General features: G+C 40.3%; 1 protein-coding gene across 1 annotated transcript; it reads left to right on the forward strand.

The window, feature by feature from the left end:
* The first annotated feature begins 466 nt into the window (after nucleotides 1-466).
* tm9sf4 (transmembrane 9 superfamily protein member 4) lies at nucleotides 467-16218 on the forward strand. The gene is made up of 18 exons (XM_047582972.1): nucleotides 467-511; nucleotides 3865-3978; nucleotides 5079-5178; nucleotides 5258-5414; nucleotides 5514-5658; nucleotides 6657-6780; nucleotides 6861-6976; nucleotides 7869-7980; nucleotides 8695-8765; nucleotides 8858-8990; nucleotides 9102-9183; nucleotides 9319-9394; nucleotides 9528-9611; nucleotides 10179-10354; nucleotides 10437-10500; nucleotides 11552-11671; nucleotides 12065-12154; nucleotides 13273-16218. Exons 1-18 carry the CDS (start codon nucleotides 494-496, stop codon nucleotides 13420-13422), a joined length of 1932 nt encoding a protein of 643 aa, XP_047438928.1. The 5' UTR covers nucleotides 467-493; the 3' UTR covers nucleotides 13423-16218.
* The last annotated feature ends 908 nt before the right edge of the window (nucleotides 16219-17126 follow it).

The raw sequence follows: 17126 nt of genomic DNA on the forward strand, positions 1-17126 counted from the left end.
AGTTCTTTTCAATTTAAAGTTAAAAATACAAATATGTCATAGCTAATTAGTTTTTAGTATTTTTTATTTATTTATTTATTTATTTTATTATTTTGCGGTGGTCTCTCAGTCTGTAATAGTGATACAGTATCGCTGCTCATTATTTCCCATCTTACCTACTTTTCTTTTTACAGACCAAATATAATTAAAAAGAAAATATTTCTAAAATTGAATCTACCTCAAAACAAATATAAATAAATATTTATATATTAAATATAATATATAAATAAATGTATTAATTATATGTAACTTTTTTCGTACTTGAGGTGTATTTTCTTAATTGGTGAGATTTATGAATTTTAATTAACTGAAATTTGGAGATTTTTTTTGTGTGTGTTTAAACTACATTTCTCTGTGTGTTTATGAATTAAAAAATATATATTTTTAATTTATTCGAAATAAGAAAACTCACATCGAGCCACTTCCGCAACGTCACTAATGACACGTATTCAAAATGGCGGCCGCGGCTGTGGTAAGTGAAAAAACGAACTCTTTTTCTTCAAACTACTCATTGCTCGCTTTTTTTCCTTTTCCCAATTAAGTGAGGAGCAGGGGTGTCACCGTGGCAAAGTAGGGACACACCTGAACCGGTAAACGGGACATTTAGCGTCTACTTGTCCCGCTGCTGTTTGAATGTGGACGCTCTCTAGCTACCTGAGTTAGCTAGCTACCGTTAGCACTGAGCTCGAGGCTCCTAAAACTGATTCGCAGAATTTGTCTGGTTTTTAAAACTGCGCCGATGTGGGGTAACAAATATCCACGGACTCGGTTGTCAAACTGTCACTTGTTTTTTTACAGCGAGGTGAAAGTCAGCTCCGGGATCTTCCGCTTTGACGCTGTTGACCGGCGTGGTTAATAGAGCGAAAGATGCGAGCACGAAAGCTGGAGATTAGCCACAAAATACGCAATACACAACAAAAAACAGCCAACAAACAGCTAAACTAGCCCTGTTGTTACACCGTGCTGTTCTGATAGCGTGTGTGTAGCTCAGTGACTGGCTGTGCATTAGGGATGAACGTATCGACCTTAGAAACACTTCCGATCTAGACGCGTGTGTGTTTTCTAGAATCGGTCTTCACAGAAATATATCGATACCACGTTCGCTTTCAGGAGAAATATGATATAATAGAATATTTATGAATCAGTTCTAAGAAAAGGTAAAAAGTCCTTAAATTCAGAGACACAGGTACGTAGTGAAAATACATCACACTGCATATACACGTAGACCATAACAAAAAAAACATATAAATGGGAAATGATCGAGAATAAGAATGAGAGCTTTGTTGTCAATGTTTAAATTCTGTGAAGTTCTAACCTGAAATGCTCCAAAAAGAGTTATATCAAAGTCAGAGGGGATGTTTCTTATTTTCTATTGACTTGTTGATGTGCACAGATTGTCTTTAATTGTTCTGATTAAAGAGAAGTTTGATATACACAAGTAGACATAGAAAAGTATCGCACATCCCTGCTACTTCCTCCACTCCAGTAGAAGAACTCACTGTACATAATGTCATGGATCATAATAATGTTTCTGATGAAGAGTTTCTATCCCCATCCATCCATCCATAAGCCTTAACTGGACTTAAAAACCACTGCATCACTGCACTTTATCCACACGGCTGCTTCATGTATATACGAGCTAAGTTCACAGTTTATCTCGTCTCATCTTATACCACTGTTTATCCTCACTGTGGTCGCGGGGGGGTTGTTGGATCCTATCCCAGCGCCGGGTACAACCTGGAGAGGTCACCGAGCCGCTGTGCTGCCTGTTTACAGTTTATATTTAATTTTATTTCTCTCAGTTGTACATCTACACCTATATTTTTTTTTATCTTGTGTGCTGCATTACTTTTTTTTTTTACTATTGACTGCAGGTACAACAGTACATTTCACTGTGCATTGTACATCTGCATCTTATCTTAAAAAAATAAATAAAAAATGAAGGAGTCCAGTGACTACGGGGATTAAGAAAGGCCTGTCTGAACAGGAAAGTCTTTTTTTTTAAAAAAAACAAAGAAAAACGTCCAGAGATTGAGGATTCCTCAGATGGTCAGGGAGGGAGTTTCTGGTTGGAGGAGGAAACGGGAGGAGTAGAGTGGATGTGTGAGGGGATGAGGAGGAGGTCTGTCAGGTGTTCTGGGGCGTTGCCGTGGATGCATGAGAGCAACTTTATATTGGATTCTGGAGGTTATGAAGAACCAACGGAGGTTCCTGTTTGTGAACTTTCATTATAACTCGGGCTGTTTGGGATGAACTGAAGTTTCTGTAGGTTTTTTTGGGGGGATTCTAATAAGCAGTGATGTTGTAGTAGTCAAGTCTGGCTTTGTGACACTGAGCAAAATGTTTTAATATCCACAAATCCTCATAATAACAATAGTAGTAATGGCATCTTTTGAGGGTGCTATGTCATTTCTTTAAGACAGCGAGAAAAAATGCAGTTATTCCAGTTTTGTCACCAGACAGTAGACGTGTTGTGGGTGGACGTGCACATCAAGGGTGATGGGGCTTTTGGATCGAAGCACGACTCAAATCCAGTCTGCTGACATTTCCATTTAAGTTTAAGTTTAAACGCTTATTCCTGGCCTGCCAGGGTTGTCAATCAGTTTAATCAGTAAACACTAGTGGAGATGTCATGAGAGGCTCTTTCTTCCTCTCTGCCAGGAAACTGCCACTGTTGAATCACCTGCCGCATTGTCTTTTGTCTCCGCTTTTTCTTTCCCTATAGAACCGAGTGTCCGTCTGCTTCATGCAAATCGACTCCCAGCGTTTCTGCTTAAATATGCACACATTGCGTCCAGAGAAATAAACAGTACATCCATTCCCTGATTGTTCATTTTCTCCTATTTGGATTTTGCTTCGGCTTCACGACGTCGTTATAAGTGCCAGTGTCATATTTTTATAATTGTTAAATGAATCATTATTTGCTTGATTTGACCTCCAGTCATTACTGTGCACAACGTTATGACCTTTGACAGGAGGAGTAAATAATCATCAACCATCTTGTGACGATTAAATATTCTTCTGGGAAAACCTTTGGACCTGGCATTCATTCGTGTGGATGTTACTTACACTCCTTAAAACACTTTAGGAACAACTCAGAAGAAACATGAAGAACGGCACAAAGTGTTGACCTGGACTCCGAATTTATTAAATCCCAAACTGGTCAAGTATCTGTGGGATGATCCACAGAGGCCCCGACTAACAACATCCTGGTTGCAAACACCTCAAGACACAATCAGAAGACACATGTCCATTCACTGATGAGTCACACCTGTTTTTGGAGACCTACACAATGTTAGGACGGCAGTAGCTCAGGTTGTAGAGCGGTTGTCCAATAACAGTGAGGTTGGCGGTTCGATTCCGCCCTGTCTGTTGTGTCCTTGGCCAAGACACTGAACCCACCTTCCCCCCTGTTGTGTGCTCCCTGGATGCAGCCACGTTTCTGTCTGCCTGCTACAATTATGAGCATCTAAAAAATGTAAAAACGATGTATTATTATTATTTTTATTAGGAATATGGTCGTAATGTTTTGCCTGATTGGTGTATATATGTCTTCCAGCCAAAGGTTACCTTAGAAATTATTTTACATGAATAAAACATAAACTTTTTTATATATATATATATATTACATCTATTACCTGACGGATGTTGGTGCGTTTCGCCAAAAAGAAAGCGAGTGTGATCAGTGGGGATCGACATTACACGCTCGCTCTGCCGTCAGTGCACAGTCATCAGTTTCCTTCTCTCGTATCAGTGCACACAATTATTTTAACTAGCGCACATGTCCTGTTTGCGTGCTAAAACTCCAGCGCTGTGATGTTGCAGGAGACGTGGTGGTGGGCCCTGCTGCTGTTGTCCCTGCTGCCTGTGGTCCACCCCTTCTACGTTCCTGGAGTCGCTCCCAGAAACTTCCGCGAGGGAGAGACAGTAGATATTAAGGTAAGAATTAAATGCGTTTATAGGTCATAACAGGGCTTTTCTGAAATGCGTTTATAGGTCATAACGGGGCTGAACTTCTCAGCCACTCTTTGCAGTTAGTGTGCAGGTATACGAGCAGTCTGCAGACTGATGTTAGTTTAATAGTCTGCTCATTAACTGACTCTGGTCATACGAGTTTCTGATGAGAAACACGTGCAGGTGTTCCTGTTTCCATCACCGACACTTTCAGATAGAATGCGAGGAAACGTCTTCAAGAAACTACAAGTCAAGTTGCCTCTGTTTCAGCTTAATAAATATAAATTATTGCTGAAGATTTGTATGAATCAAATATTATATAAGAGTAGTTTTATTCCTAACAACACCCGTCACTTCTCTTTGTCAGTTTTTCCTCTTATTAGGACGAGTTGTTGCAGCTCTGGTTTTTACAGTTAGTAGAAAGTCTCTCAAGTGGCTGCAGTTCGTTAAACCTCAGTGGTTTGACTTCACTTTCACACAAAAAAAAAAAACGTAACCACACCAAAGTTTTACGAGCGACGCAGCTGTATTTATCCAGGTGAAGGCAGGACCCACCTTAATGACTGAACTCACAACGGCTTTGTAGTTTAAACAAACTAATTCATACTATATCCTACGTCTTTCACATTCAGAAAACAAGGCGCTTTTTAGGAACAAAAAACAAAACACGGAACAATGCAAAGTATATACAAAAAAGAAAAAACTATGCCATGAATGTATTAACTATCCAAACTGTTTATGGAGGATGTAAACATGACTGGAAGTGAACAGGAATTACAGGTATTTCATATTTACATGTCATCGCGGAGGTAGTTTTAATATAATATACAAACATAATAAAAATAGTTTCAACAGGTTAAAACTAACAGTGAAAACTAAATAAAATAAAGTGTAGGCAATAAAAAGTCATATTCTTTTGTTTTATTTTTATAGTTTATCAATCATATTAATATAAATAATAAAAAAATAAAATAAAAAGTAGCTTGTGGAGAAAAAGGTGGCTGAGAAAAAAAAAGTGAGACCACGCTGGGTTGATATTGTTTTGCGTATCCCTATTAAAGTCATTGTGTTGATTTGTTTTTCAGGCAGTGAAGCTGACCAGCTCACGTACCCAGCTTCCTTATGAATACTACTCCCTGCCTTTCTGTAAGCCAGACACCGTTTTCTACAAGGGAGAGAACCTGGGTAAGCTTTTTAACAACACTTAATAATACTAAACTCTATTTCTGTGATTTCTTTTAATGTGTGTGTTGTTTTTTTATAGGGGAGGTTTTACGAGGCGATCGTATTGTGAATACTCTCTACAATGTTGAGATGAGCAAGGACAAGAAGTGCGAGGTGGTGTGCAACAAGAAGAAGCTCAGCGTAGACGACAGCAAACTGTTTGCTGAGCGGATCCAGGAGGAGTATTATGTTCACCTGTGAGCGTCCCTTCTGTCTGTAGCCTGTAACATTTACTTGGCCTTTTGTTCAGTGCAGGAAACAAAGCTAACTGAGAACATCCTTCTGGTTCATTTCAGTATTGCAGATAACCTTCCAGTTGCCACCAGGTTGGAGTTGTACCCCAACAGAGAGGCAGGAGGGGAGGAGGAGCTGAAGAAGGACATAGTGAAGGATATCCAGTTTGAACACGGATACAGGCTGGGCTTCGTCGACAACAACAAGGTAGAGGATATATGGAAAGAGTGCAAGTAAACGAAGGACTGTGATCGTTAATGAGAATTCAACATTTGTGCCTTATTAATATTGGTTGTTTGTTTTTTTTGTTGTTGTATCCACTGTGATGAAGCTGGCAACACTTCACATGGCTCCTGTACATGAGGGTGTAAAAGAAGTAGTAGAACTAAATAATCGTCCCTATAGAGACTATGCATTCATGTCCCCTTCTTCCAGGGACACGTCCCCTGAGGGACAAAAACATGGTGATATGTATCAGTAAATGCAGTGAGACCAGGGGAAAATGTGCATCATCAGATCAAATTAATAACAGCTGGACTCAACAATGATCCACACGAACTAGTGTAGATTTAGAAAAGTGGATTAGCCTCAGTTTCAGTTGGTTTCAGTTCTGATAAATGTAGCTAAATAAAAGATGCTAACGCTAAGAGCTTTACTGAGAAGTAGCGTTAGCCACATAATACTGTAGCATTAAAAGGACGACGAGGAGTGATCACAAACATTCAGTTTATTGTTTTATTGTTATTTATTGTTGGAACTGAAATAGTTACTGTCGGCTGTAACTACGGCAACACAACAACATCCACAAACTTATCTGACGTAACTTAAGAAGTAACTTAAGAAGTAACTTAAGGTTTGACTTCATCAATAAATACAGCATAAATAAATAATATCTGACACTAAATGAACCACAACACCAGGTTTCTGTGTCTGGATTCCAGTTATTTCTTCTAATGCAGTGATACATTTGCTTCTCTTTTGAGATATCTCTAAAAATATATCTCTATTTTTACTGTTATACAGTTTTACAATCTAGATTAAAGCTAATGCTGCTAATCTTCATGCTCATATGTCACTTTTTTGCCACTCAGTGATCGTAACCATGGAGACTTCAGCTGACTGTGACATCACGTTCACATCCTCTATATATCTGTGCCCGTTACTCATCTTTGTTTCATCCTCTTTTCTCTTTTCCTCCCTCCCAGTTCTATCTGCACAACCACCTGTCCTTCATCCTGTACTACCACAGGGAGAAACTGGAGGAGGGCGACGTTCACGACTACAGGGTGGTGCGATTCGAGGTCGTGCCTCAGAGTGTCAAAGTGGAAGGTCGGTGCCAACGAGTTGCGTGATGTCACAGACACTAAGGAGATACAGTTGTTGAAACTCTTTGTTGTTGTTCTGCTCAGATCTGAAGGCCGTGGAAAAGACTTGCATTTTGCCTGAAGCCAGTGGCTCCGCCCCCCAGGAGATTGAGCCAAACAAGGAGAACGAGGTCCTCTTCACCTACTCTGTCCACTGGGAGGTCAGTGACCAGAAACCAGGAGCGTGATCAGCCTGTAAACTGCCCTGATCGGGGTGTTTGACCCCGTTCAGATCCGGTGGAGACCGAGTGGGGGGAGATTTTTTAAATGAACCTTCACTCCTGTGATCAAATGACTCTAAACAGAGATGGGATTGTTGAATTTAGAGTAGGCTGTGTGTAATTCTATCACTGGTTTGGTTAGTTCACCTCATATTCATGTTGATGGATTCATTGTAGCCACGTGGAGTTAAGTTACACATGTGTGAATAGTGATTCCACTGGAGGCAGCAACAACTTCCTTAACTCAAGTCAATAGGATATAACTTACATACGTTTTTATTAAAAGCACAAATAATGTTTTTTATGTTCGTTATGATCACATCTTAACAAAATCTGTATTTATTTATTTCTGGAAACAATCACTTTTTAATTTAAAAAAAATGACTAGGTTTCACTAAAACAATCATCTTCAAATCAGCTAAACAATAATAAAATGATTGTTTTCTTTTTGTTAAGATCAGATCCTCATGACAGGTGTTTCTTTTCTGGCAATTTTTCAATTTCCAAATGGAAAATAACAAATTGTATCTGTGTCCGAGAAATCACTTTCAGCCAAAGTTACCCATTAAAAACACATGACATTAAACTTCTCAAGGAAATGAGTTAAATCCATGTGTGAGTCAGGTGTGGATTCATCACATGTCAACAGTGTTACTACAATATATTTATGAATAACTTTCAATTTCAGTCACTCAACTATGATACCTGTAAACCATGTTAAACCGATCCTGCTACTGAGCCGTTTATTTGCACAGATTTCTTTTTTTCCACCTGTTAAAATGAAAGAAATGATGAGGAAGAAACGTCTGAGCCTCTTGTCGTCTCTGTGCAGGAGAGCGAGATAAAGTGGGCGTCCCGCTGGGACACGTATCTGACCATGAGCGACGTCCAGATTCACTGGTTCTCCATCGTCAACTCCGTGGTGGTCGTCTTCTTCCTCTCTGGTACGTCCAACTTATTAGAAATCCTGTGCAGCTCGACTGTCACATCCTCTGGGCTTGGATGATTTCCAGTTTTTATATTTAATTTGTCAGCACCACTATATATGATAGTAGCAAATTAGGCCACGCCCACATTTGGGTGTAAACAAACCTGTGGTGGTAAATACAACACATCTACTCATTCACTAACACAAACACACCTCATGTGTCACAATCTGGGGATTGAACCTGCAACCTCTCTACCTACTGACCCACAGTCGCCCCTGTTGTCTCGCACAAGAACCAAATCATCTTCAAGTCAAGAATAAATCTACAAAATAATATATTTTTACAACTATTTTGAATTTTATACTAATACAAACACAAATACTGGATACCGTGCACACCTTTTATAGACAGTTTTTTGTCTCTCTCTTTTGAATGAGCAGAGAAAATCTCAAGAGTTTTGTCTTTTAAACTGTTCGAAGAAGAAACTTATTTATTATGACCCATAAGGGGGCGTGGCCTGATCAGTGACATAGAGTTACTGTCTGTAGAACAGTTCTCACAGGGTCTAATAAGGCTTAGTGATGCAATGACTTTTCAGTTTCCTATTAAAAATACCTCAACATTTTGCACAAGTTGCACTTGACTCAATCATAAAAGAAATAATAGTTATTTATTTTGATATTTGAGATGTTGAACCCTCTGATTTCCTGCCTTCTCTCTCCTTCTCAGGTATTCTCAGCATGATCATCATCAGGACCTTGAGGAAGGACATCGCCAACTACAACAGAGAGGATGACATCGTAAGAGACTGCCCCCCCCCCCCCCCCCCCCCCCCACATGTAGATCACTGTGTCCCCCCGTCTTGTCCTCACCTTTGTGTTTTCCCGACCAGGAGGACACCATGGAGGAGTCGGGGTGGAAGAACGTCCACGGTGACGTCTTCAGACCGCCTCAGTATCCCATGATCCTCAGCTCCCTGCTGGGCTCAGGGATTCAGCTCTTTTGCATGATCCTCATCGTCATCTGTGAGTTTCGTTTGCCTATGAGATAATGACTCATCAGCTCAAGCTTAACATTTAGCATTTCAGCTTAAGCCTGGTATCAGTCTCCTCCTCTAACTCTTGTGTGTGCTATAGTTGTTGCCATGTTGGGCATGTTGTCACCGTCTAGTAGAGGAGCCTTGATGACCACTGCTTGCTTCCTCTTCATGTTTATGGGGTAAGAGTCATATTCATCTCTGTCATTAAGAAAGCACCATATATGTCAGAAATGAAGAGGAGGCCACTTTTGTCGTTGTGCATTTCTTTGTTTTTAACTTGTGGATGTTTCCTTTTTTATTTTTTTTTCTTGCAGAGTCTTCGGTGGCTACTTTGCCGGCAGACTGTACCGCACACTGAAGGGCCATCGGTGGAGGAAGGGAGCATTTTGCGTGAGTCGATAGGATGAATCATCAGCGCGTCTCGGGTTCTGCAGCCACTCGCTTTCTGTGAGGAAATGCAGAAGTGCCTTTGGTTAACGGAGACACTTCTGCTGTGCTTTGTTTTTTGTTTCCCCTATTGCAGACGGCGACTTTGTATCCTGCCGTGGTTTTTGGAATCTGCTTCATCCTGAATTGTTTCATCTGGGGAGAACACTCCTCTGGGGCAGTAAGTAATAAGACACATGCTATAAACTAAGAATGCTTTCAAAAATGGAAGCGTTAATAGTTTATTTTCAGCAATTAACAGAAATAGAAATCAAATCGATGTTTGCTGTGACCACACTTTGCCTTCAAGGCATCAGTTCAGCATCTTGAAGTGAGGAGGTCCAGACCAAATAGATCCACTCCTTTCTCTGACGAATGTCAAAAGTGTTAGACATTATAATCTGTACTACTGCGTTTGAGGTTAATAAGGACACAAAAGCACATGTGTCAGTATAATCATGTGTCGTTGGAAGGGAAGTCCTGATCAATTTCCTTTTTTTTTTTTTTTATGTCCCGTGGTCCGACACCGATCTTCTAATATTGAGTATCGGCCGAGTTCCTCCCCAGTAGCTTCCTAAAGCCTCTCGTCTTCCTCGTCTTCTCCAAGAGTCGACTGGATTCAGTCCAATGAATTTTTCTGTCTAAATGAATGTAGAGCACCTTGTGTTCTGGTCCTCTAACGCTGCCATAAAACTCCCTAAACCCCAGGAAACTAGAGTCTGATCTGTCCCCGCTCTCTTCTCTCCAGGTTCCTTTCACCACGATGCTGGCCTTACTGTGCATGTGGTTCGGTATCTCCATGCCCCTGGTCTACCTGGGCTACTACTTCGGTTTCCGCAAACAGCCGTACGATAACCCAGTGCGCACCAATCAGATCCCCCGGCAGGTCCCAGAGCAGCGCTGGTACATGAACAAGTTTGTAGGGTGAGTGTTTATCCAGTCACAACAAGTTGGGAGTTGGAGCAGTTCACCTTTTAAAATAACGTTTTGCTTTGTTTCCCTGTAGAATCCTCATGGCTGGGATCCTGCCCTTTGGTGCCATGTTCATCGAGCTCTTCTTCATATTCAGTGTAAGTTCAGCTTCACCGATCACCAGAGCAGCAGAGCAGTGGTTCTCAGTCTTTTTGGGGTCCAGGGCCCTGTGAATATTTTTCATCTACCCTGAGGAGATTGTGTAACTGTGCTCATCTTCTTTTTTGTTTGTTTGTAACATTAGCTTAATTTAAAGTGCTAACCTGGTCCTGCTAATTAATGAGTTTCCCACAACACCTTCCTGCAGATGTTTCACAATAAGAGCATTAATAAGAAATGAATGAAACAGTGGGGGCCTCAATATTTGAAACGGATGCAGATTGTGTGTAGAAGGTAGAAGTTTGTATAAACTGCAGTAACTTTGAACAATGTAACCGGCAGCCAAATGTTTTAATAAAATACCGTAAATTACTCTTGTGAAACAGATGCAATTAGAGAAAAAAAGTCCTGTTACTTTATGTAGATAAATGTCTGAGTCACATTTGAGTAAATTAATCCTATTTGTATAAATGTCATATGATCTTTTTCATATCATGGACTTCTAGGGGTCCACAGACCACCGGTTGAGAATCAGTGTTGTAGAGGATAAAAGTATCTGATGTGTGGTCAGTCAGTACGTTTACAACAAACAAATCACTGTCTTAATGTGACTTTAACTGGACAACCTAAGTAACAAGCATGTTTCTCTGATAAAGACACGCAGATAATGAGATTGAAAATTGCTACGGCTTAATCGGACTTTAACTAGACGACACATATGACCCCGGAGCAAAAACATGCGCACACACTATGCATGAGATTAAAAAGCTGAACTATTTTCCATCTGGTTGTTGTTTGAAATGCCGCATTAGACTCTAGTTGCTTATTTTATGACATAATAGGTCGACCTGAAAGGAGGCTATATTAACCTGCTGAAAAGACACATTTCGCCACCTAGTGTGGATTGATTTTCTCCGTTGCATGTAAACTTTTCTCATTCAGAAAGTCGAGTTTAGAGCATAGCTCCATTAAACTGTGTCAGTAAACGCACTGACTGACTTTATTCCTTCCTCTTAGGGTCTAATTGTGTGTTTTTGTCACCACCTACAGGCCATCTGGGAGAATCAGTTTTATTACCTCTTCGGCTTCCTCTTCCTGGTCTTCATCATCTTGGTGGTGTCCTGCTCTCAGATCAGCATCGTGATGGTTTATTTCCAGCTCTGTGCAGAGGTACGGTCATTTTATTACTTCATTTTATTACTTCATTTCATTACTTCATTTCATTATTTCATTTCATTTCATGTCTAGACATGTAGAATTTAATTTACCTCTCTCTCTTGGCAAATGATTAATGTTCATGCAAATTGTTTTATTGTATTTTTGTCACGACTGACACTCTCTGGGCACATTTAATTAAGGATGGTAATTAATTGTGGTTTTCAGACTATTTGTTTTTGCTTAAAATTAATAAATTGAAATAAACTCAAAACCAAAAATGTCCATATCTGATCTGTTCATCCAGTTTCTAATGTTTCTAGTGTGTTATCAGTGTTTTAAAGCTGTGAATATCTCTGCCTCATCTTTGTTCTGTGTTGTGTTTGTCTTCCTCTGTGTCTTTTCCAGGACTATCGGTGGTGGTGGAGGACTTTCCTGGTCTCAGGAGGCTCTGCGTTCTACGTCCTCATATACGCCGTCTTCTACTTTGTCAACAAGGTAAACGAACAAACAAAAGCTGCTTCAGACACTTCCACAACTTCACTCTTATATCTACGTCCTGTTCATAAATGTTTGTCTTGTCTCGTGTCCACTTGGTCGTAAATATGAGCATATTTTGCATATTTATCAAGTCCTAACGTCCATTTACCGCTTTATTCGCTTTTTCTTCAGTGTGTTGCTTTGATTCATAGTTAGATCCGTGTAGTTCTCTGTGAAATATAACTATTAGCAGTATTCAGAAATAAAACTACACATGAGACCTGGAATGACAATAAGTTTTGTTATTTTCCAAGTAATTCTCTGATTTTCCTTATTTTTCCTACTTAAAAGGTTTTAAAAAAAACGTAAATTTCACTTGTTCAAACCTGCAGAAACCCTGTCATGTCAGTTTTCAAATGTGTTAACCTCCTGAGGCCCTGTGTCCTCTTACGGGGACATTAAGTTTTAGGTTTGTGGCAGGTTATTCTGCTTCATTTAGACCTGTTGTCCTCATGAGTGGACGCTTTAGTCTGAAATCTGGTTGTAGCAAAGGGTCAATACATTCATTCTATAGCCAGTCACCCCATCAAGTTTTACGGTTGAAACCTATTTGTTTATGCTTTTTAACCTTTTTAGTTTGCTATGACACACAAATGAACACATTCAATCAATATTAACGAGCTTCAACGTCGCTAATTAGCAAGTACTCGTTTGAGGACGTTGGGACTTCATTGTTTCCAGTCGTGTTTTTGCACAGCAGGGTTCAGGTATTGGAATAGTTTTATACATTTGTTGCACATTGGTGACTTCATTGTATAATACAATAAAATAATCCCTTTGTCCACATATGAGGACTTTTTTTCTTTCTTTTCCAAAAACGACTTCCTGTTAAAAGGTGATGCTAACTTTTTGTATTTCTTAGGTCCTATTAATCCTAAATATCTTGCAGAAATTAATGTAATGTGTTGCAAAAAATGGAGGTTGAAGGTGCACATCTTCAGATTCTTCTTCTTGACTCAATTGTGTGGAAATGAACAGTAACATGTACCTGAAATAGAAATTAAAAGCAGATTAAGTCAGGTGCATGCATGTTGGAACTGACCCCTGTCCTCTTCACCCCCCCCCCCCTCCCCCAGCTGGACATCGTGGAGTTCATCCCCTCCCTCCTGTACTTCGGCTACACGGCCCTGATGGTCCTGTCCTTCTGGCTGTTGACCGGCACGATCGGCTTCTACGCCGCCTACATGTTCATCAGGAAAATCTATGCTGCAGTCAAGATCGACTGAGTCGTCACCTCGCTGCTGTTCTCATTGTTTTTTGTTTTTTTTTTGTTTTTGTTTTTTTTTTTTGGGTCACATGTGTGTTTTTTTTAATATATATATTTTTTATTCGTGTCCAATGAGCACTGACTTGTGTGCAGAGGGAAGGAGAGGGGTGCGTTTTTACGGTGCGACAGCCCCACCTACTGGCCTCATAGGTGAAGAGCAGCAAAGGTGGCAGAGCTAAACCGGCTCTTTCTCCCCCTTCTTTCTCTGTCTCCTCCCTGCCCTCCCTCCTTCTCCCCCCCTTCTTCTTCTTCTTCTTCTTTCCAGGACAGAGACCCAGAGGAAGATCTTCCTCTGCCCGGACATTTAATGTCTTCTGCCGTCTCTTGCACACAAACACAGCGGGCCAAAGCTTGTCAAATGATGGTTTCTGCACATTTTGTCTTTTTTTTTTTTTTTTTTTTGACTCTAACTTATCCAAGTTTTTATTTTTGTCATCCTAGGATTTGTCTGTGACTTAATTTCTTCCAATCATCTCCTCGGGAAGCTCTGATTTTCTGTCACTACTCTTTCTATCGTCGCTTTTTTTTTTTTTTCTTTTTCTTTTTTCTTTCCACGTGACTTTGATTTTCTGAGACTCTGCAGATCAGGGAAGGATTGGGATTGAGTTCAACTGTGGTTAAGGTGTTAACATTTATGTGTGTCGAACTGATGTGGATGAGAATTATGCTGGGCAGTTCTACGTTGTAACACAAGAAAAAAAAAGTATAAATTAAATGCTCTATTATTTTTTATTATTATTATTATTATTATGATTTCAGATTTCACTGTAATCGAAATATTAGCTTCTCCTTCAAAAAACTGTGGGTCTCTTATTGGTGTCAGTGTATTTGGGACTGAACAGCCCACACACGGTGGAGGTGGTGGAGCGGTGGGTGCAGCCACTGGACAAATGACGAGGAGGAGGAGGAGGAGGAACCTTTTGTATTTGAAAGTCTACAATATAAATCTGTTTTTCCACTTGGTTAACGTGCCGTGAGTGTAGCCTTAGCAGAGCCTGCAGCCTGCTGAACTATGCAGTAATGGAAATTGGAAAAGTTATTTCAAAGGACCTTTTTATGTTTTTGGCTGGGGGGGTGGGCGGGGTTACGATGATGATGATGATGATGCCTCGTTTCTATAAGTCTGAATCTAATGTGTTGGTACATTTTTACAGTAGCAGAGTCGTGGATCCAGCATCTGTTCAAGCAGTGTTTGTTTTTTTAATTTTTTTTTGTGTTGTCTTTCGGCTGTCATCCATATTTCCGTATTAGAGCTCGTATGTCTCCTTGATTTTTAAAAATTGTATAAAATATTCAGCTAATAACTGGAAAAAAAAACTGCATTTAATACATGGGTAGAATCTGATTAAAAAAAAGAAACAACTTTACAAGCTTTACAAGCACCTCGAGTTAAAAGGGCTTCCCATAGACGTGTTTTACCGTAGTGAAAATCACATAACATATATTTGAATATATTCCAGTTGCAGTATGAGTCACATTAGAGGAGCGGTTTGATGTGTTGAAGGTAAAGCACTGAATCATGCAAGTGTCTTAAAAATGAAAATGTCGGACTCGACCCTCCTTTTCCAGACGATAAGAGTGAATTAGTTGCATCTGTCCCTGATAACATGCAGAACTACGTGCAAGTTTCTGGTAACTGCTGACCAGTCATCCACAGCGACGTGGTGGATATTTTAGCTATTTTTATTTTTATTTTTTTTTGGAGTAAAGTGTGTGTTCAAAGCTCCTAAAATAAAAGTGATGAACGGAAGCAGCATGCAGGGCTCACAGAGCCTCTCATGGACAGATTCATCACTACCTGTCACAAGTTTGGACACTTTTAGTTGTTTTTTTTTTTAATTGTTTTTTTGCTTGAGCGATGTGTTAGTGAAGGGTTGCATGGGGGGAGGGAGGGAGGGGGGGAGGGAGGGAGGGGGGGTAAAGGTGCCTAGATCAACCCTGATTCTCCAGGGCCAGAACAGATGAATGTCCCGTCCTTTCATCCACGTCTGCAACCAATCAGCTGCAAGGAATTATCCCAGTTTCCCATTTTTAAGTTCACTACACTCTGCACAGAAATGTCTTAACTAAGTGTTTAAACTAAGGGTTTATTCTGGCCCCGCGGGGTGAATTCGAAGACAGTTTTTTCCACTAAAAGCAGCTGCTATTCCAAGATTTGACACAGTTTTACTGAGAGTTGTGGATATAACACGAAGCTGAGACCAGAAGTTGTTTGTTAAATGCTTTGTAATAGTGCAGTTTTTCTTTTTTTTCCAATAGAACAAAGGGAAACAATCAGAGTCGCTATCATGTAACTGGTTCGACCCGACTGAGATCAAACTAAAACGAGGCTTAAAGCCGGAGACGTTGCGCCTGATTTATCCTGGTCCACTCTCATGTTAAAAGTGTCCTCTCCTCCTCTGCTGCTGGGGAGCACATGTCAGGGGAGAGGTTTCTTTTCTTTATTACAGACAGATCATTCAGACCCCCCCCCCCCCCCCCCCCCCCCCCCTCTGTCTCGAGTCATGCGTGATACGCGTGATGAAGGGTTTCCCAGTGTAAATAAACCAGCTTTGTATTTGTTGCGTTTCTTCGCTGTTTGTGGCGCTTTCGTTGATGATTCCCGTCTCCATCTGAGCCGACAGCATGACGCTCACTTTCAAAGGAGCCCCCTTCTCTTTCTCTTTCTTTTCTTCTTTCTTTTCTTTTACAGAATGTCTGATTCCAAAAATGTACGATGACTAAACAATAAAGTGATGACAAGTTGAATATGAAAGAGATCTTTGACGTGTTAAAGTTTTTTGTGAATAGTATTTATGCAGATGACATGTGCTGTGGGAGGAGGCCTGTACCGGGCATTGAACCACTAACCCTCTGGTTTGTGCACATCTCACTCGACCTACTGAGCCACTCCATGAGCCAATTAACTAAAGGTCTGCGGAAAGTTTTTATCGTCCCCTCCACAACCTTCCAGAGGACGAGCGGTTACAGAAAACGAAGGAGTCTGCAGTATTTTTTGCCAGTTAGCAAACGTTAGCATGCTACCTAAACATGCTGGATAGACAGTGTTTTTACAGGTGCTTTAAATCAACACGATGAAAGCAGCGCTCCGAAATAAAGGCGGCTCGCGATGTTTGGGACGTGGTTTTGCAGATGAGAAGAGCAGCTGGCTCTCGTTAGGTCATTAGAGAACCACTAATCAGGTTCTCATCATCCCAGTTTGTGATGGGCGACGCCCACAAATGTTCCTATTTAAACCCCCAGCTTAGATGAAACGTCTTCAAGGAACTTTACGCGTCCAGGTTTCTTTCTCCAGCTTGTTTTTCTTGGATGCACCACGACAAAAACACTGCTGCCTGGTTGTGTGTCAGATAAAATATCGATACTTCTGATACCAGGTCTTTCTGCTCTAAAATTGATTTGTACTTTGGATACTTCAGTCATTGGAGGTGATGTAGGAACACGGGGGAAAGTAACTAAACTATTGAGTTATGAAACATCTCAGGTTAAACCACAACAGAATAGGAGGCATTTATGATGATGAGGACAGAAGAGAACAGAGACACAATTAAGATGCACATTTTCATTTTATAGTCATTAATTTAATGATTTATTTTAATGATCTTATTATTTTACCTATTTCTTTTTGTATGTGTGTTGTTGTATTAGCTCAACTATACAGTA

The sequence above is a fragment of the Mugil cephalus genome, chromosome 1 (genome assembly GCF_022458985.1).
Source record: "Mugil cephalus isolate CIBA_MC_2020 chromosome 1, CIBA_Mcephalus_1.1, whole genome shotgun sequence".
In the NCBI taxonomy this organism is placed as follows: domain Eukaryota; kingdom Metazoa; phylum Chordata; class Actinopteri; order Mugiliformes; family Mugilidae; genus Mugil; species Mugil cephalus.

What these genes read in the sequence shown, in the direction of transcription:
- tm9sf4 (XM_047582972.1), top strand. An exon ending in CCTACTCTGTCCACTGGGAG is followed by an intron (nt 6,977 to 7,868) that starts GTCAGTGACCAG and finishes GTCTCTGTGCAG; the next exon opens with GAGAGCGAGATAAAGTGGGC. An exon ending in ACAACAGAGAGGATGACATC is followed by an intron (nt 8,766 to 8,857) that starts GTAAGAGACTGC and finishes TTTCCCGACCAG; the next exon opens with GAGGACACCATGGAGGAGTC.